This window comes from Oxyura jamaicensis, chromosome 1, assembly GCF_011077185.1.
Source record: "Oxyura jamaicensis isolate SHBP4307 breed ruddy duck chromosome 1, BPBGC_Ojam_1.0, whole genome shotgun sequence".
Taxonomy (NCBI): Eukaryota; Metazoa; Chordata; class Aves; order Anseriformes; family Anatidae; genus Oxyura; species Oxyura jamaicensis.
This window is the reverse complement of record NC_048893.1, coordinates 186,299,230-186,320,515: the sequence shown is the minus strand read 5'-3', so window position 1 is coordinate 186,320,515 and position 21,286 is coordinate 186,299,230. Positions and strand designations below refer to the sequence as shown.

Here is a 21,286-nt window from a genome sequence, read left to right as displayed (position 1 = left end):
TTCTCAGATTGTCCTGAGTGCAGGAAAAGACAAGAACAAGATTTGGTTATATTTTGCATACATGGTTTTGAAATAGTGACATGTTTATGTGTTGTTCTTTGTTTTTTTCTTTTTCCTTAGGAAATCCATGGCAGAAGAATACATCATGACAGCTGCTAAACTGATTGCACCAGTAATTGAAACATCTTTTGCTGTTGGCTATGACTGGTAGGAATTAAGCAGGGTTTCTTTTTGTCTAACCCATATGCCAGCCTCAGGTGCTGGCTATTAGACTGGGTTCAGAAACTTAAAGGGCCTGGAAAATACAGTTTGTTGCTCATCTCAAGCAGAGGGTCCAGGATGTTTTCAGTTTGCTTCCATGATCCACTGGAGGGGAAAAAAAAAAAAAAGAAGCATTAGAAGATATTCTACATTAAAAAGGAATTTCATTACATTACTGAAACTCGACTATTAATTATACCTTTTGAACTGTTGTTTATTAGCACAAAGGGAGCTTTGTAAAATTCAATTACATTTGAAAATAAATTTGACAATTCAAGAACGTATTAGAAGTCTTGACCTGCAAACGCTGTACAGAAGACAATCACAATTCCTTATGGTAAGGTTGCAGATAGCATAATGAAGACTTGGGGTGCCTAAGAAGTTCTCGTTACTTCACAAAGTCATTATATAAAACACTGAAATCTAAATCTTACCAGAAATGTTTAGCTGTGTTTAATTTGTAAACTTAATGTTTATAAATAAAGGGGTCTCTGCCTGTGGCAGAGGGGTTGGAAATGGATGATCTATAAGGTCCCTTCCAACCCAAAGCGTTCTGTGATTCTAAATGTAAACTTAATCTACTGTTTCTTTGACATATATACAAGTACATACAGTGATGGGCTGGTGATACAGTTCAGTGTTCTGAATTTTATATACAGTTTATTTTTCAATTTACAACTTACAGAATACTCTTTTAAAAAGACGCTTTCTATAATGACAGCATAAAAAATATTAGTATAACTTGTTGAGCTATATTAACTTCTAAAATTTTCTATTATAAGGACCTATTTTGATATTTTAACTATTTTAAGTATTTTTATAACCTGATTGGAAGGTAATGTACACAAATGAATCTGTGACCACAGCATTACTAACAGATATGTTCAGTGCTTGATTTTCTTAATGTTTGAAAAAATAGGGTAGGGAAGTAAAGGAAGTTTGATACGAAAATGGAACTTTCCTGCCTTTACTTTTTTTTTTTTTTTTTGCCATTTAAGAATATTTTCAAAATGTGCAGATCCTGTATTTGTAATTTATTAATGAAGCAGTTGATAGTATGAAATAATCTCTCATGTTGAAGACATGTTTAGTCTGCCATAGCCCACAAGGTGGTGTTTGATGATTTAATAATCATTATAATCCCATCATTTCCCTGCTTTTCCCATTTTGATTTATCAGAACAATATGTCTTGTGAAAATAATTGTGTTGCTTTATAGCTTCTTAGCAGATGCTGAGTAAGTCTGATTTGTTTGTTCTGTATTTTGGTTTTTCTTCATGAAAACCAAGTAAGTTTCATTTATTTCAGTTTGTCAGATACTCAGTTTCCTTGGTGCTATCCACAAAATACTTTTAATGAAGTAAAATGTTCTCTTTCATATCTGTTATTTAAACAACTAAATGGTGAAATGTGTGGGATTGTTTTGCATATATCAGGACAGATTTACTCTTCACTCTCCTAGACTGAAGTATTCAAGCCATGTAAAGAAGTTGTGAATGTTAGTTTAACGAGCATTTTGAGTTTGGTTTTCCAAGTACTACAGTTTGCCATGATTCCTCTGAATATTAAATGTGCTTTTAATCAGATTAATTTTCTTTACAAAAATAAAGTGGGGACAAATATTCTTTCTATGTCATAACTTCTTACTGAGAGTTCTTAAAGTGTGACATAATCTTGGGACTGTTCTGTCACCATAAGGAACAGGTGGGTGATAGATCTCTTTATGGTTAGAAGTAACAGGAACAGTTGAAAGCTGTTCTGGGGCCTTTCTGATATTACAGACCTGTGCAGAAATTGCTTTTCTTTCAGTATAATTTTTCCTCCAATGCCAAAAGGCACTTCTATACTTTGTACAGAGATAATCCATGTGCCAACCCAATTCTAGCAGCAGGCAGTTTGTTAAATTAAACTGTTGTTGGCAAATTAGCTAACTACTGAAATAAAAGGGCTTACCACCACTTAGGGAAAGTGGGAGGGATTAAAGTATCACAGAAAGTTGAACATTGTGTGCTTAGTTCCAAACAGACCAGTATATACAGAGAGACCAGTATATACATTGAATAAAAAAAGGTCTTGCCTCAAGTGATTAGGTAGTTTTAAAATACACCAGATGATGTCTGTGAAGATGGTGTCTGTGAATGAACATCTGAACTGTCTCCTCCATTCTGTTTTCCCTTCACTTTGCAGAAGACCCTAAGCCAAAAGTAACTGGGGGATGAGCAGAAAGGAGGTTATGATTATGACTTTATTATGATGTTGCTCAGGAACAGAGTCTACCATCTGTTCACAAAGCTGCTTTATGGGTTTGGTAGTATCATATGCAACAGGAGATAGATCAGGTTTGAAAAGTGAGCTGATAGAATCTGTCCAAAGAAGGGAGTTTCCCCCAGAACAACAGTGTGATATATAAAGGCTGAGTGTTACTTTAGGAGTTATTTCTATGCTTTTATTTTGCATACTGTCCCTGTTTTCCTCCATATTTCTGTGAAAATACTCACAGATATATTAATTAAAGATAACATACACAAAATAAGTGTTTTCGCAGAATGTATGTTAGTGCAGGTCAAATATGTGTCCTGAGCTCTGTGCTATTTTTCTGTAATAATTCTGACACAAAAAACATTATTCTAAAAACAAAATGGAACCAAGATTCCATTTCAAAGAATGGAATCCAAGACCAAGCACTGAGTTAATTTATCCAGCATCTGTTTAGGTCAATATTTGACATCAGTATTGCAAAGTTCACTCAGTGATGGAAAATAACATTTTTTTTCAGTCAGCAGCCTAAATATAATGAGAGCTGAGTTATTGAGGTTGATTATGGGAACAAAATGTGTTCATAAATGTTTTTAGTCAAAGTGCTGTTTGCCTTTGTAAAGAAGGAATAGCTAAGGACATTTGGAAAGCCAGTTGGCAGCAAAAGTATGTAACAAAGTGGCATTTGCACAGATGCATTTTGTTTATCAGACTTATTTCTCTTGCAGGTGTGTTGAAGTAGTGAAAGCTTCCCACTACGTAGAGCTAGCCAATGACCTGGAAATAAATAAAGCCACTACTTATTTGAGGCAACAGGATTTTAACCAGGTATAGCAACTTTTCACATTGTTATTTTTTTACATATTGTATTGTCAAGACATCTTGGGTAGCCACTGCATATTTTTCAGCAAGGATAAGAATGATCTACGCAAGCACAATAATTATGTTTAAACTGCTCAGTAAAATAACTTTATAAAAGCACACTGGCAAGAGATGAGTTTCATCTAAATAAAATTTCTGCCATAGAAGTCACAGTAAATACAGTTCATTTCAAAATTAAGACACCTACATTTTGTTATCTTCACTGGGTAATCCAAGCTCACCTTGCAGTTAAAGGAAATGTAGTCAGTACAGTGAATTGGAGCCTAAAGAGCAGTTTGCTAATCAGCCAGGAAGTTATTTTCATTAGTATGATCTGAATCTTTCACTGTTAGGTTGACTTTAATACCAAAATATTTGCAGATGCATTTCATGTTTCATTACTGTTGATGTTACGCTTTTCTCACTTCTACCTGTGTAGCAGAGCATTATAATATTGATATACTGAAATATTATAAAGTCACCTTAAACTTTGGTCAGCCTTCCTATCCTGCTATTGAAATACAAACTGGCATTAAATTAAGTGTCTGCTCGGGAGTTTGGAAAGTTCTACATCTCTCAAAAAGATTGTCTGCCTAGAGATCATAAAGAACTTGTATGAATCACCATTACTGAAAAGATACTCTAAAGGTTTAAGCTAGAGTATACAATAGCAAGTGAGGAAGGTCATAGAAAAGACACAGTATCGGTGCTTTCAAGTAAAAGCATAGCTCATTGCTCAAAACTTAACTGGCAGAAGTTCAGAAGATGAAGCTATTAAAATCATTGTGATTTTAGTGTGTATCATAGATATTGTTACACACGTCCTATTCATTGCTTTGTTAGATTTTTAAATATACCTGTGAAGTAACTTTTGGGCATGTAAGTAGAAATTATGTGTACGTCTTTATGTAGGTAAGGTCCCTTTCCACAGCTCGCCATCCAGTAGCTAGTATAGACAAATCTTTGCCAATGAAATTCATGTTGAATCACTCTCATGGTAGAAATTATCCCCAATCTCTTGTTAATATGCACAGCAGGCTATGAGTTACAGCTTTCCTTTTATATGCAAATATAAATTGCCAATGAAGGTGTGTAAATTAATACTGCAATTTACCAGGTGTAAGTTTTTGTTATTGTCTAAGTTCATGTGCCTTATATTGTTTTATTTTAAGTCAAATGCATTTTTTGCTTTTAAAGAAATTTTTAATAGGTTTCAGTACAACTTATAATGCCAAATTTTCATCATGTGAAAAAGGCTCGTTTTGAAACGATACCAGCTGGAAAACAACTTTATCTGAACAACAAGAAATCTGACAAGATTTGCTCAATTTCCTTCTAACATGTACTGTTTGGTACAGTCAATGATGATAATGTTGAATAAACGAGCAGGAATACAGCATCCCCTGGGATGTATAAGTGGCAAGAAATATAGAGAGATCATATACAGCAAAATTATTGCAGAAGCTGAATGCCTCTGTCATCCCATAGCTTGGAAGGATGCACACAGGGCTACGTGCTTAACTTAAGCCCACCTTCCTTTCTCTGTATTTAAGCTCTTCTGGATTCTTGAGCTGCTCCTGTCCACCCTGTCCTCTTTTCCTTCCCTGTAGATAATAGCAAGAAAGCTATCCTTTTCTTATACTGCACGTCTGGCAGATAGCTTTTCTTATATGGATATATTTTTAAAAAGTACTAGGAGAGTTTGGAAAATTTTGGCTTTAGCTTTTTTGATCATTTTTGGAGAGAGAGATGTACAGGTAGGTAGAGAGTAATATGATCTCAAGAATTCACTGTTTTGATGGTATTTTATTCGCAGTCTTCAGTTAGTATCCATAATAGTTTATAAAAATTGTTTCTCAGAGATAAAAGGAGATACAGAGTTTGTTGATGATGTTCCTGTGGAGTACTTCAGTGCAGGGAGAGGGAAGGGCGTTGGAGGTGTGGAGTAAATGGGGAAGGTGCACTTTTTGCCTAGATTATGTGGTAGAAGACCTATAACCTACACTGGAACTACTTGATAGTAGAGTGGAACTACGGAATGGTACTTGCACGGAGTCTTTTTTTTATTTTTTTTTCCTAATATAACTGCAGCTGCCAGTTACATTCATCCAGTCTGTCTTTTGTTCATATACTTACTAACTCACCACCTGCTCAACACACCTTTGGCTGAAGAACAGGAATGGAAACTTCTTGAAGTATTTAGTTTTAGGCTGAAGGTTTTATTAAGTTTCCAAAAAACGGAAGTGTATTTCTGCTGCAACTCTAATGGGCTTAATGTGCTCATCAAAATTAATACTATTTTAAAATTATAAAATTACAAAATTATTGAGAAATTTCATTTAGCTGATGATAAAAATTTCCACTTTGCAAGGACAAAAGGATTATTGCTATTGATTTCCATCATAAGGCTCCTAATTGCTGAAATGGTTTGAGAGACCTGCAGCATGGTTAGCAGAAAGTGAATAGAGTTCAGAGTCACATGAACTTTTCATTATAAATGAAAAATAGATTACTTTAGCCACTATAGTCTTTACAGTCAAAAGTGCCATTTAGCAGTAACAGCAAAGGTAAACATAGCAGATAAAATGGGAAATGCCTTTTCAGAAAATGATTTTCAACTGTATAGCTCTTACTTTCCCACAAAAAGATTCCATTGTAAGAAACGCATGGCTTTTACTCAAAGAAGCAAGTCTGTGCTTAGGAGTAGGGTATCTCAGATACAGTGCTATATCCGTAAATACTTTGGACCATTCCCTTTTTGCAGAAAGTCACAAATAAATATAAAAGATTGAAATTGTCATAGCTGAAGTCTCACATATCAGATAACACAAACTGTACGGTTAAACTTTTGAAATGTTCTCTTTGGTTGAAATTGCTTTGTTTTCTTCTGAGAGCTTTCTGTTGTTCGGAGAATATTACGATCTTTAGTAGTTAATAGTTTTGGGGTTGATTGTAGTTGACTAAATCCATTAACTGCAACTGGCTCTGTATACTTTGTCACTTTACACATCATTAGGACTGTTGTGTATTTCATGTGAAGTAACTAAAACCAGGATGGATGACAGTCAGTTAACACTTGTTTTCTTCTGCTTTGTTTTGGCATGCCACATATGGTGTGATGCATTCATTTTGGTATATAAACAGTGGCTTATAGGTTTCATGTAAAGGAAGAAGGAAACTTGAGTTGCTAATGTTGACAGCTAAATTGAAGTAGCCACATCTGTGTTGTAATAGGCAACAGAACTGGGCCCACTGTAATATTCTGTTTGTGTAATTAATATAAGTATTTACTGTAAAGAAAACAGATTTTCTTAACAGTTTAGTCTGCAGTTACAAATGTTATTATATAGTCATTGAAAAAAAACCTGCCCTAATATTAAAGTTTATTTGATAGTTTATTAAATTTACCTTTTGTTTACTTTTGTCCATGAACTTCTTCATTTCAAAGTTTGATATTTTTTTTTTTTTGGTAAAATATTTCTCTATCTTCTGTCCTCAGTCTTCACATAATTGAATAATTTCTAAACTTAGGTGTTTTCTTCATATTTCACAAAATAACTGCATGTTGAAATCAAATCCTACACTTTCTTGCATGTTTTTACATAGGATGTATTTTTTATCTTCTTAAATAAGAGTTTTAGTCTCAGTCCTTTCGTGTTCACTTAGAGAACTGGAAAAGTAGGTGTGAGAATTTAAATCCGTTGGCTATGTTAAAACAAATAATATAAACTTGTGCTTTCTATGTATAGAATTGTTATCAGGTATCTGTATTTCAAGGTACATATATCTAATGTAAATTCTAAATAAAAAGTAGTATATAGCTGATGCTATTCAAGTTGGGTGACCAAGATTAATATCATACATATATTTGTGTGTATATGCGTTTGTAATCATGTGTTACAAGTTGTAGTAATTATCATGTATGTGGTTATATGAGGTGGTAATTTTAGATGTTTATTACTGTGATTTGTCAGTGCTTTCTGAAAGAATTTGGCATAAGTTTGCTTGAATGGGAAGTAACTTGTTTCTGAACTACTTCTAGGCACTGGAGACTTTAAAAATGTTTGAAAAAAAGGATAGCAGAGTAAAGAGCGCAGCTGCAACAAACCTTTCATTCCTTTATTATTTGGTAAGTGTTTGCTTCAACAAAGCCTGTTAAGAAGAACCAAAGTTGATGTAGCAATTTCTGTTATCTTTGTAGCAATTTTTGTGTTTGTCTAAATAATCTGTGTAAACAAGAAACTGCCTATCATAAGAGATGTTCTGGAACATGCTTTTGTGGCTATGGTCTGGGGCATGTCCCTTGTCTGCTGCTGGGAGGGAGTGAGATGGATGCCCACGCCACAGAAGCGTGCCTGGAGTGTGACTTGTGTTGAAGTTCACCACTTGCATTTAAAACTTAGCTCCTGAAAACCATGAGTGAACTTCAAGAACATGTGAAGTATGCAGGTTAGTCAGGAGTGTTTGCATATGAAATCTGTAGTGTTTGAGAGGTTTTTGTTGTTGTTTTTAAACAAATACTTCTTTGTTGCAGCTAAGAAAACTTCCAGACTGAATGGAACAGAATGTCAAAACAAGTCTGAAGTGTTAACTTCTCTGAAAATGGAAAGAGATGATCTGGGCTATAAAAATACATACGGAATATTTTAGGACTAAAGAATGTATTAATTTTTTATCCTTAATCTTTTGAAATTCCACTATAGTAACCATAAGAAGCCAGAACTGCAAGGAGATTGTCTGACAAATGACTAATACAATGTTTGTTTTGTTCATATAGGAGAATGAATTGGCACAAGCATCTAACTATGCAGATTTAGCTGTAAATTCTGATAGATACAATCCAGCAGCTCTAACTAACAAAGGAAATACTGTTTTTGCAAACGGAGACTATGAAAAAGCAGCTGAGTTTTATAAGGAAGCTCTCAGGAATGATTCTTCTTGCACTGAAGCACTTTATAATCTTGGTAAGCCAAAGGTACTTTTGTGATTTAGCTTTTATCTAAAGGTGGTTCTAGCGTTTCTGAAAATCTGGCTCTCAAAGTTTTCTTGTTTATACATATACTAATTATTATTATTTTTATTCAGTAATTTATGTTATAGCAGGATATTAACTTCCTATCTCTTTTACAAAAAAAAAAAAGTTAATCATCTGCAATTGTTACTTGATACTGATAAGTAATTTTGAATATAAAAAATTACTGTACATATTACTACCTACTAAAACCTACCAGCGCTGGCATTATTGAACCATCACAGTCATTCCACTCCTGAAAACCATCCCTTGCCCTCATTCATCTTGTTCAGAAAGAGAGAATGTTCTTGATCTTTGATTAGATTCCTGCTCCTTGCCTTTATCATTTTAAGTCATGCTAGCTAGAAGGAATTACAAGGATGACTCAAGCAGAGTCCATTGATGTCAAGGTAGTTACACTTCTGCTGAGTTTCATGTGCCTATTTTATTTTTCTTCGTTACTGTGTCAATTAATGTGCTGAATACATTTTTATATCACTGCATTTATATTGTAACCTTTATTTTTTAGGTTTAACATACAAGAAGTTAAACAGAATAGACGAAGCTTTGGATTGTTTTCTGAAACTCCATGCAATCCTTCGAAATAGTGCCCAAGTCCTTTACCAAATAGCAAACATGTATCTTTTTTCTGCCTTATCATAAGGAATGGTGGTTTTAGTAGATGATGGTGTGGTGCTGGCTTTAGTAACCTCATTTAATCTGAAATGCATGTTCTAGTCACAACAAAGAGACTAAAAAAATTACTGTAGTGTCCAGTATAACTAGGATGATCGTGCATAGATTGGTTCTCTCATGTTTGTAAAAACAAGGACAAAACTTACAACCTTCTTTGACATTTCTGATGAAGCAAGTGGAAAAATACGTTAATGCTGTTTGCATTGCATTAATCAGCGTGTCAGGGAATAGTTAAGCATTTACACTCAGTATTAAAGTGTGCTCTGGAATATTTAAATGCTGCTGATTTTATTGTGAAACTAATGTCACAAATGTAAGCACAGTTGAGTAAAACCTGAACGAAAAAATAACTAATGAAAGTGAAGTTCTGTTGGGAAGGCTGTTTTCAGGTGAGTGTATGTGTAAGAAAGTAATTGTCTCCCACTGCTGCAAAAACAGAATAGATTGGAAAGTCAAGCATGGGGTGGGGTGTGTTTTGGCTTAGCACATCACCAGTGATATTCTACAGTATGAATTCCTTTAACAATGTTTCTGAGGATGTGCAAACCATAATAAAATCATCCCCAAGGCAGAACAGATTCCAATTCCTGTACTATACTTTTAAGGATAATGAAGGTAATAAAAATATATTTTACTCAGTAAAATAAGCAACCTCCAGAAATACGAAAGGGCTGTGGTTTCTATTCATTGCCTTGCCCATTTCACGACAGAATAAATGGCCATACAGTTCCCAATTCTGTCTGGGTGAGAGATTTTATGCTTCACTGCTATGTAAAACTGCTGTCTACCAATGCTCACAAGCTTCTACCATGATGTGTAAGGTGCAGCAAAAAATGAAAAAACCTGTTGGGAAGTAGCTCTAACTTGCACTGCTGCAGATCTGAGCTGCTGTGCAGCTTAGGGGTGACTAAGGAAGGGAGAGTACGCTGTAGGAATAATTAAATCCAAAGCAAGAGTCTGTTATTGAATGTAGCAGTTTTACATAATCCGTTATTTAGGTCAAAATGATGTAGTATGAAAAATAAACCAAATGGTGAAGACTGCAAATAAATTTCCTGCTTCTCACTCTTCACTCTTATAAATGAGGAAATCTAAGTAAAATTAGTGACTGACATCGAAGATAACCAAGCCCAAAGTGTTTTTTAAAGTGACAGAGCAAATAAAGCCTCTAAAGGGAGAAATTCTTCACTGTGAGGGTGGTGAGGCCCTGGCACAGGTTGCCCAGAGAAGCTGTGGATGCCCCATCCCTGGAGGTGTTCAAGGCCAGGCTGGATGGGGCTTGGAGCAACCTGATCTAGTGTGAGGTGTCCCTGCCCATGGCAGGGGATTTGAATTAGATGATCTTTAAGGTCCTTTCCAACCCAAACCATTCTATGAATTACTTTTTTTTTTTTTTTTTCACAAAAATACTTTCCGATGCTAAAAAAATCATGAAAACAATGTGTAAAAGTTAACAATATATGTCCCTACTACAGTGACTGGTTTATCTGTCCAGCATGTGGGTTACATTATATAAAGCAGTAGGAAATCTGAGTAGATCAAAATAGAATATCATCATCATTAGTCCTTGACGGAAAAAAACTCAGATATGAAATGATGGAAGATCCCAATCAAGCCATAGAGTGGCTCATGCAGCTGATCAGTGTAGTACCAACTGACCCTCATGTCCTTTCAAAGCTAGGGAAATTATATGATAATGAAGGTGATAAATCTCAAGCTTTTCATTATTACTATGAGGTACTTGCTTTTTGTTATTTTACCAATGCATAATAAAAATCTTTCTCATAAGTAAAAAAAAATGTTGTCACAGGTTCCTATATCAAATTAACAATTAATTCTTTTTAAACTATTCAAATTATCATCCAAAATAAGAAAGAATGAGATTTTGAGGTGGGAAGAGAGTTGGCAAAATCTAATTTTTGTAGTCAGATCCCAAAGAAACTTAGTCTGTGTTTCCACCTGGTATTTGGTCTCCACCTTCCATTTTTCTTGTAGTCATTATTTAGATTGGCCCCTAACAATTTCAATATAAATTTGGTCTGAGACATATTGTCAAAAATGGATATAACAAATGTGATTTTAAAAGGTGCATAACTTGGCAGCATTAATTGGAAGGTATGTCTGTGTAATGGATATGGTTATACATATATGTGTTTGTGTTTATGGGTATATATTTATAGATACATTAATGGTACAGTTACACATAATATACACACAGTTGCCTAAAGATAGGTGTCCTCTCTCCTTTCAGGCTGTCTATGGTACTGGCTGTGGTTTCTAGAGATCCTTTTGTTTTAGAAACAGGAGAAAGGAAGCTTCTTTGCAAGCCAAGAGTTTTTTTTTTGTGTGTAAAGAATGGATGACCAAAGTCTGTGTCACGGTTCTGAGTACTAATGGGTTATGCGTGATTATAATTTTGGTGCCTATTTCAATGGGGATTTCTAAGAATCCAAAAATGTTATTTACATACCTATATATTTAATAGAAAATAATGCTTTTAGGTTAGTTTTTCAGAAGACTGATTTGAGTGTGAAACTGTACATGTGTTAGTTACCATAGTTTAACATTTTAGGTAACTTATTCACATATAGAGCTGATCTAAGTAAACATTTTAGCTGTTGCAAACTGTTTAAAATAGTATTTCAAATAAGGCTAGATGGAAAATGTGACAGACTCATCTCAGGTAACTTCTAAAAAGCATTCTGTAATTAGAAAACCTGGCATGCTTGCTTTTTTTTTTTCTTCTTAGGATTAGTTTGTATAGTACACTGCTTCTATTCACATATTGCATATTTTTGGCATCTGGGGAATTAAACACTTGAGTAAGATATTCCAGAGGTAACATAAAGATGTTTATCACTAAAATTGTGTTTCTTTCACCTTTCCTATTTTGTCAGTCGTACCGGTATTTCCCTTCAAACATTGAGGTCATTGAATGGCTTGGAGCCTATTACATTGACACCCAGTTTTGTGAAAAAGCCATTGAGTACTTTGAAAGAGCAGCACTTATCCTGTAAGTAATTATTATTTTATGCCTACTCAAATATTTTGTGATTGGACCTGCGTAATCATGCCTAGAGATAAATTAGCCTAATACAGTAAGCAAATATCAGAGTTAATTATATTTGGATTATTATTTCATTTTCTCAACCTTCTGTTCATTTACAGGATGGAATTGTTCTTACTGTGCAGTTTCAGTGTTAAGTAAGATCCTCCATTGGGCCCAAGAGAGTATTAGATATTTGAACCTCTTTTCTCTATCCTCTACCATTAAACACAGCTATGAAGTGGGGAACAGCTCTGCTAAGCCCCCAAGACTTCCTTCTCTATAGGTTTATATGAACTGTTTCCTTTCTATTTTGTTGTTGTTGTTGTTTGTTTTTTGTTTGTTTGTTTTTGTTTTTTAATCACACAGTGAGGATTTGGTGGTTTAGATAAACGTATCTTTTAGCAGTTCCTGCTGCATTTTCCCTTCTCATATAAATTCTACTACCATAAAAAGAACGATACTACAAACAAAATGTAGAAGTAAGCAAATATGTTCCATGCAGAATTACCACAGTCAGTGGAAGCAGGCTGATGTATCAAAATGATCTTGACGTAGGTATTTGAGATATAGTAAGTTAAACTTAATTACTGAAATTGTCCTTTAGCAGAATTTGATGTACTTAAGAAAGTAAGTCTGTAGGCTAAGCATTCTATTCTAGATCAGAAAAGGGAGCTTATGAGACAAATACTTAACAAAAATGCAGTCTAATTTAAATCTGCAAACCACAGTTCAAATGGAATTCCAAAAAGACATGCATTTGGTCTTTTTGTGTGGAAACAAAGATTTCTCCCCATGTTCATGAGGAATTTTATGGTAATAGACCAACTGAAATTCATACAAACAAAATTTACTTCAACAAGTGTGAATTTTCCCACTGTACTCTGCTCTGGTGAGGCCGCACCCTGAGTACTGTGTTCAGCTTTGGGCCCCCCACTACAAGAAGGACATCGAGGCCTTGGAGCATGTCCAGAGAAAGGCTCTGAAGCTGGTGAAGGGCCTGGAGCACAAGTTCTGTGAGGAGCAGCTGAGGAAACTGGGGTTGCTTAGTCTGGAGAAGAGGAGGCTCAGGGGAGGCCATATTGCTCTCTACAACTACCTGAAAGGAAGATGTGGGGAGCTGGGGGTTGGCCTCTTCTCGCAGATAGCCAATGATAGGACTAGGGGGAATGGCCTCAGGTTGTGCCAGGGGAGGTTTAGGATGGAAATAAGGAGAGATTTCTTCTCAGAAAGAGTGTTGAGGCATTCGACGGGTTGCCCAGTGAGGTGGTGGAGTCACCGTCCCTGGGGGTGTTCAAGGAAAGGTTGAATGTGGTGCTTAGGGGCATGGTTTAGTGGGTAACATTGGTGGTAGGGGGGTGGTTGGACCAGATGATCTTGGAGATCCTTTCCAACCTTAATGATTCTGTGATTCTAAATTTTTCTTGTGTATTTTGAGAAACCTACAGAAAATAAGACTAAGGAAAACTCATTACTACTTGCCTTGTGATGCTCTAATATTTGATATTCTTCATATTCTGTGAATGTGAATGACATACACGAACAAGACAGCATATGAACAATGAAAGATTATATGCAAATAGATGTTCAGTATGAAATATTAATTCTGGTTTAGAAGGGGCTTCAGTTAGAAATGACATTAATTACTATAGAAGAGAAGAGTCTAGGTTTAAATAGGGATTTAAAGGTTGCAATAAAAATAGATGGGAAAACAGATTTCACTCAAATTAAGGTAATAATTATTAAGAAAGACATATAGATGAAAAAAATATACGAGACAGTTCATGACATTAAAAATTAGGAAAGTGTATACATAAATATACTTTAAACATAGAGTTAACTGAAGTTGTGTCTGTTCTCATATTGGTCACTGAACTTACACTTTGAACTTTTTATGGTACACGGAAAATACAGAACCTGGTTGAAATTCATAGTTACTTTTTGTAATACACAATCATATTGTTTTGAGTGACAACAATAATGAAAGCACAAAATCTCAGAAAACTTCTTTAAAAAGTAAATAAAACAATACACCAAACTCACTAGCTTTCCATCACGCCAGTAGCAGCAATGCATTACTCATAAATGAGGTATCACGTAAACTGCTTTTAAATGAACAAACTAGATTAAGATTATATTCCTGATCTTTAGCATTCAATCTGAATCACACCTTGAGGAAGCTACACAATGCATCGATGTGGCCTTTCACCATGCCTGTCTTGCTTAGCACAATTGACAGTGTGCAAATACTGCAGAGACTGTTTTCTTCATGCTAGTATTGTGCTTTAGACTCCTTCTTACCTCATGAAAATGTTTTCAAATCTTTATCTGCGCAGGGTATGATCAAAATGACTCTATTGTAAATCTATTATTTACATTTAAAATAATGAAACATTTAAAATAATATAACTTCATATTGTAATTAGAGGATATAAATATTTGAAATTATGGATGTAGCAGCTGTAAAATATTTCATTATGCATTTTTCTTCAATTCTGCAACCCGTTGGTCTTACAAACAAATCTGTACAAATTGCAAAGAAAAGATTGGTAGCATACAGTAACAAATATTTCAGTAGTTGATAGTTTAAGACACCACATACCCTAGAAGAGATGAAAAAAGTTCCATCAAAATATGGGGTCTTGTTGGTGAGCATACATTGGCATCCAAGCCTGGTGTAGGCCTCAGTTGGTTTTTCACCAGCTAGTCATTTACTGCCAGGAGATGCCTAGCAGTTTCTGATATGTTCTTGTCTCCATTTTTAATTCTGTTGCACACAACACTTACTGAACACTTACTGAGAGGTTTGCTAGTACTCCTTTCAGTATAAATACTGCCCACCTTAAAAATTTGTATGTTAGTCGAGCTATTAGATCACACATGCTGGAGCTCACAGCCCTCTTAGAAACTGGAAAAAGACAGCTGAAACTAAAAAGAATTATTTTATACTCTTGTTTTGGCAAAGATCTAAATATTTTAGGCTTCAAGCTGCAGTCAGTCCTTGCATGAAGTATTTGGACTGTAAAGTACTTACGAATAATTGGCATATGAAATTCTTCATTATTATCTGTAACTGTAATCTACCTGTAATACAGAGAAATTATTTCTCTGTGGGATTATATTGTTATTAGTTCATAACACAACATAGATATTTGGGTGTTTGTTATTAAAAATAGTCTAGATATGCTAATTGATAAATATGAATGTTGAGATATAGGTTGTTGAATAAGTATCACTATTAACTGTAAATAAAATTACATGTTAAAATTATAACTTTATTTTAGCCATGACCAGCATTTTTTAGTTTAACATTATTTACTATATTTGGAGTTTTAATCTCAATAATTAACATCTAAAATTTCAGTCTAAGATGACACATTAGACAGTTTTTTTACCAGCATACATAAATCTATCATTAGTAAAGTAGTTGTGAAGCTACCTACTAGTTATTGTTTGCAGGAGACATATCTAGCTGAAACTGAAAAATGTGAAGCAGCCGTCTTTTCCAAGATCGGTGACTATCAGGCAAAGAAGCAGATTAGCTACAGATAAAAACAGGCCTAGGCTGTGACTGCAGGGAGTAAAGAAAATAAATACAAAGACTGTTCTGTAAATGCTAGTGTACAGTGTGTTTTGGTTATGCTGAACTGTAACTCATGTGAAAAGTGCTTCAGCTTTTAGAGTACCTTCACACAATTGACATGAAATTTTACGAATTTACATGTTATCTTGAGAAGAGTGAGGAAGAAGTCCAACAGTTTTGTTGTATATGAGCAAATGTTTCATATTTTCTCTGACCATAAGTATCGCCGTTACATGTTAAAATGGAGACAAAAAGTCAGCAGCTAGGGCTTCTAGGTGATGGCATAGTGGAGGAGCCAGAGTTCAGAGCTCTAAGTGGGGAGGTCTTTACAAACACTGTGCAGAATGTTTTGCCTATTCAATGTTTGTCGACGTGCATAATTTTATTTTATTTATGTACAGACCTACACAAGTGAAGTGGCAGCTGATGGTTGCCAGTTGCTATCGAAGAAGTGGTAAGTTCTGTAACATTTTTTTGTAATTAGTTGAAGGTTTGTTTTGTTTTGTTTGATGTTTTGATTTTTTTTCCTTTTGATCTTTCTGTCTGATGTCAATACTGGTCTAAACTTTGTTTAAAAGTTGTTATATATTATTTTGTTAGAAATGTTTTGCTTATATGCAATAAAGTGTGACTTCTCTTTTAACTCTGAGAAGTATGCCTGTACTGACATACGCATAAAATACTCTTTATGCTGTTAAATAATTAAAGAAGATAAAGCAGCATAAATCATCTGCTAGATTTTTTTTTTTAATGTAATTAGTAGTACCATCTGATCTAACATAGGAGGTTTTAAAGTTGTTTAATGACCATTCATTTTCAACAGTAGATATACTTTTTAGATTTATAGTAGTATTTGTGTTACACAAACAGAAAGCAGTCTTAATGTGAAGTGTTTTCTTACTGTGAATTTAGTATGTCAACAGGCAAAATAGAAAGAGACTACTAATCTTTCTGTTTTTTTTCATCACTTAATCATGTAAATAATACTCTTATTTCTTGTTGACCCATTTTGTCATTCTCCCTTTTTCTTCTTTAGAACTCTGCAGGACTCGATTTCATAATAAACAAATGCATTTTCTCACTCTGATATTTAGTTCAACAGTGAAAGAAGGAACAGGACCTGGGGAAGTTAGCGAATTAAGAACTAAGAATTAAGTCAGCACCATCCAAAAAGAGGCAGATTAACTTATTTCCCAGGAAAGAAACACGTTTTTGGCTGTTTTTTTAGATCATTTATGATTCACTGGCAAAATTCCCAGATTATCATGTTAACACATGGAAAGTCAGATTGATCTCTATTTCACATTAGGAAAATAAAAACGGTGATATCTGAACAAACTTTTTTGTCAGTTATGTTATGGATATGAATTTTTAGATAATCAGGCTCTGTCAGTCCTTTGCATAATAATCAACCTGAGCCAAATTGGAGGCAGAAGTCTTAAAATGTAATTATTTTGCTACCAGATTTATGAAAACTGCTGTTTGGGCAAAAAAGAGAGAGAGACAAATGAGTATTCTGATTGAAGGAAATACAGGCAGAGGTCAGCAGTTACACATTTCTGTTTGACCAATCCCTATATTTGCAGCCTCGGATAAGCCACCATATGTTTAATGTCTTATCTAGTAGATGTGTCGTAGGAAGATGAGGTTGCACAGGCAGGTATTAAAAAGGTCAAAAATCAGGAAAATCTGTTTTTCACAGAATAATTTGGGTTATTTTCAAATGCTTTTAATTTTTACTATCAGGTAATTAAAGAACGTTAAGTTTGTTTTGATCAAATTTGCTTTTATAATATTAAATCATGTACTCAAACTGGCAAGATGAAGTGATATCAAATTGTATCAATTCCTCTTCAGATACTATTTTTATATTTTGGATATGTGGGTAGGAGATGTTTGTTTTGTTTGCAGGCAATTACCAGAAAGCTCTAGAGAAATACAAAGTCATTCACAGAAAATTCCCAGAGAATGTCGAATGTAAGTTGTTTCATTGAGTAGTAATCTATATGATGTAAGTATTTTAATATAAAAATATTTTCATTAACTTTTTTTTTTTTAAATTCATGTTATTGCCCCATTTTTTCTGTAACACCAGTGAAGTGTGCTTTAAGGAATATTAGGGTAAAGCAGGAGAAAGATGAAAATAAACTTTAACTGTAGCTGAGCAGTTGAGCTCATTCTCTTGCATACTTGCTAGATTCTATGTAACTTCTTTTATCAGAAGAGAGATTAAAAATACATGAATTTTCACTTCTAGTCCCTACTAGTTGAAACTCACACTGCAAGTTTCCAGATATGAGAAAATTATATTGTTTTTGCCAAAGCCTTCATAAAGAAGGTAGAGGATGTGATTTTGTGGCTGGGTTTTTAAGTATAGTTGGTCAAGTAGTTGGCCTCTAGAAAATCCTTAGAGAATTTCAAACTGCACTAAGGGAAACGTAACTTTGAAGAAACATTGAAAAGACATTTTGCTGAACCAATCACACCTGTAGTCTAAATAAAAAAGCCCTGTAGAAAATAAAGGCTGGTTGTTTTGAATATCCACTTGCATCCCATGCTGCCTTATGTTTTACTAATTCCAAAGTACAATGTTGTCACCAATAAGCCTACAATTTTAAATTTTATGTTGGAAGAGTGTTTATTGTATGTTAAAATAAAACTGTGTCATTCTGCTTTAACAAATGTACTTTTTTTGAAAAAGAGGAATCAGAGCTCTGTTGTACAAGAGAAATTCAATACTATGACTTCTCAAAGTTATAAGCAAAATACTGTGTTCATATTGGTCACTTATATTTCAGAGGAGTGGAGTATTTAGTAAACCTGTTAGAAATGCCACTATTTTTCTGAATGTAGTTTCTACAAATCAAGAAACTGAGGCAGCAGTTGGACAATAAATTTAACTGATAGAACATTTTTCTGCTGCTGAAACAATGGTTCTTCACTCTTCCCTTCCTGGCCATATGCACCCAACCCTCTTCCTTATGCCGGTTCCAATACTTATCTGATCCCTTAGTGAACAGGTGCAGCTCACTAAAGCAGCAGAAACCTAACTTTGCACAAAAATAAAAAAAATACATTTGTGAAAGTATCAGGAGGGAAGTGGATTGCGTCATGCTTGTTTCTGCTTCAGAGGCAGTTCTTTCAAAGGGATGTTGACAAACACACAGGAATAGCAACAATGTTTTGGGAGTCTGATGATGACTGTTTCTTGGGGTCCTCTTGGTTCCATCCTACAGTTGTATTTGATCTTCAAGTCTGCATTTTTTATTCTGTAGAATTAATATTTATCTAGAAAAATCACCTAGAGAACAGGAAAACAACAACAACAACAAGCATTTGGATTCATTTGGCCTTTGTAAAATTGTTTCCAACAAAATGCTATTGGTAGTGTCTCCTCAGTAATAAATTAGTACTGTTATTATGCTTTCCAGTTTCCAAAATATTTGTCAGGCATTCTGAGCCAGAAGTATTCAGTATGTCTTGCATCTTCATATACAAATGGTATTTGCACTTGGTGTGGACATAGACATTGCATCACAGAAAGTGTTGAACGTTTGCATAATATCGTAACTTGCATAGTGCTATTGGACCAGAGTCACCTTGTATTCCCAGCTGTTGGCAATGTTCCCTGCTGCCATTCAGTATGGCCAGTTCTGGTAGAGTGCACTTGTAGTGTGACCTCCTTGTAAGCCTTTTTTCTGACAATGTTTTGCTTTTCAATTAGGCCTCCGATTCTTAGTTCGTCTCTGCACAGATATGGGACTGAAAGAAGTCCAAGAATATATGACAAAGCTCAAAAAAGTGGAAAAATTAAAAGAAATAAGAGAGCAGGTAAGCCTGTTTCTTTCTGCAATAATAGTTTCACTGCACAAAGCCAAAACGGTATTTTTTATGCTTTAAAATAACTTTTATTTAAATTTATTTAATTTCTCCTGTTTTGGAGAGGCTCATGTTTTGCATTTGGGGTTTTTTAGTTTTGAATTAGTGCATTCATTTGAATTGTGCATCAGCATTAAATCTGCCTGAATTTTTTGAGCACTGGATTTTCTGTGATTTTAAATACCAGTGAAAGATGGGTTATGTGTATGGGATGGGAATGCTGGAGCCACCCACATAATTCAGCCTCTCTGGAATGTCGTCTTTCCTACTTATTTGCCAGACTGTGCGAAGTATATTTACCAGCCAAGTAATAATGCAGCTATAGAGGGATGGGGGGAGCATAAGAATTTGTTCATGTAGTAGAACTCCTTTTTGCTGTATACAAAACTGCAACATTAAATTACATAAATTACATAGGTATGAAGTAAATCATTCATGTCAGTGGCAAATTTTAAACTGAAAAAAAAAAATCTATGGAAAAACTTAAGGCTGTGAAAGGTGTGAAATCACAACTTGTGTTGTATTCAGAGCGTTGTGGGTGTGTGTTCATAATTTTCTTGTTATTCTTGTGATAAAGTAAGATTTTAAAATTAAAAACAGGTTCTTATTTGGAAGCATTGTCTGTATTACTGAGCTGTAGAGTATTCAAGCTTGCTCTTCCTGTCCAGTGAATTGTCTGAAAGCTCCATTAGTCTTAATAGTTCCTTTAGGACACGTTAAGTCTTACCTAATTTAACTAGTAAGACTCACTGATTCCCTTTCAATGTCAGATAATGTGTAAATACATCCTTAGTTACTTCAATTTTACTTCAATTCCAGACAGTCTAAGTATGCACATGTAGACTGGGGCATTTCAAAAGTGAAAAGAGCTCATAAAGGGGAATGCTGATCAAACAATTCCAAATGTATGCTACAGCCTCGCTTTGTGGGCTAGTTGAAGTATATTGGTTTGGATTTTCTGTAAATGTAAAACTTGAGCACTTAAAAAAAAAAAAAAAAAAAAAAAGAAAAGAAAGCCGTCTAGAAATGTAGTAGTGCTAATAATCATTCAAGTCTCCCCCATATCAGTAAACAAAGCAGATAGCCAGATACAATGTTCCTATTCTACAAAACAATTAAAGGAGGCCTCTCTAAACTGTGTTAAATAGGCTTTTCTTAGTTTTTAGGTAGTATCAGCTCAATACTAGTGACAGTCATAGTTCCTTGCAATATCTAGTACCTCAGTACTTCACTCGGGAAAGCTCAGAGATGAAACGAGCTGAAAACTGCATTATGTTAGTTGGTGAGAAATACAGAGCTCCCTGGAAATGAGGAGGTAATCTAGTTTCTGATATATAGTTCCAGCATTTTTTGCACTGAGTATTTTAATTACTTACCATACAGTAATACTTAAATACTTAATACTTAAAAAAAACTACTTAATAAAAATAAAAATACTACTTAATACTTAAAAAATACTACTTAAAATATTAATACTTAATATTTAATTCTTGAATACTCTCTTAGAGTTGAGAACCCTAAGAAAAATACATTTTTCTCTTAAGAAAAGTGATATTTGAATTTGTAAAAATAAATAAATTTTGTAAAATTCCCTCATGTTTATTTCATGTTGGAAACCTGAGATTTCCTGAACAGGTTTCTGTACTATCTGGTGGGAAAAAACTACAAGCAAATATGAAAGATTAGATTGCCTA

The 21,286-nt window shown here is 34.4% G+C and overlaps 1 protein-coding gene across 2 annotated transcripts in view; it reads left to right on the top strand.

Moving 5' to 3' along the window:
- IFT88 (intraflagellar transport 88) overlaps nucleotides 1–21,286 on the top strand; it is a 49,383-nt gene that overhangs the window by 14,850 nt on the left and 13,247 nt on the right. For both annotated transcript variants that reach the window (XM_035326388.1, XM_035326394.1), the window contains 10 exons: nucleotides 121–207; nucleotides 3,245–3,344; nucleotides 7,420–7,506; nucleotides 8,155–8,341; nucleotides 8,918–9,026; nucleotides 10,671–10,821; nucleotides 11,982–12,097; nucleotides 16,115–16,167; nucleotides 17,625–17,690; nucleotides 19,438–19,544. In XM_035326388.1, the coding sequence (XP_035182279.1) occupies nucleotides 121–207; nucleotides 3,245–3,344; nucleotides 7,420–7,506; nucleotides 8,155–8,341; nucleotides 8,918–9,026; nucleotides 10,671–10,821; nucleotides 11,982–12,097; nucleotides 16,115–16,167; nucleotides 17,625–17,690; nucleotides 19,438–19,544 (1,063 nt within the window). The remainder of the gene's footprint in view (nucleotides 1–120; nucleotides 208–3,244; nucleotides 3,345–7,419; nucleotides 7,507–8,154; nucleotides 8,342–8,917; nucleotides 9,027–10,670; nucleotides 10,822–11,981; nucleotides 12,098–16,114; nucleotides 16,168–17,624; nucleotides 17,691–19,437; nucleotides 19,545–21,286) is intronic.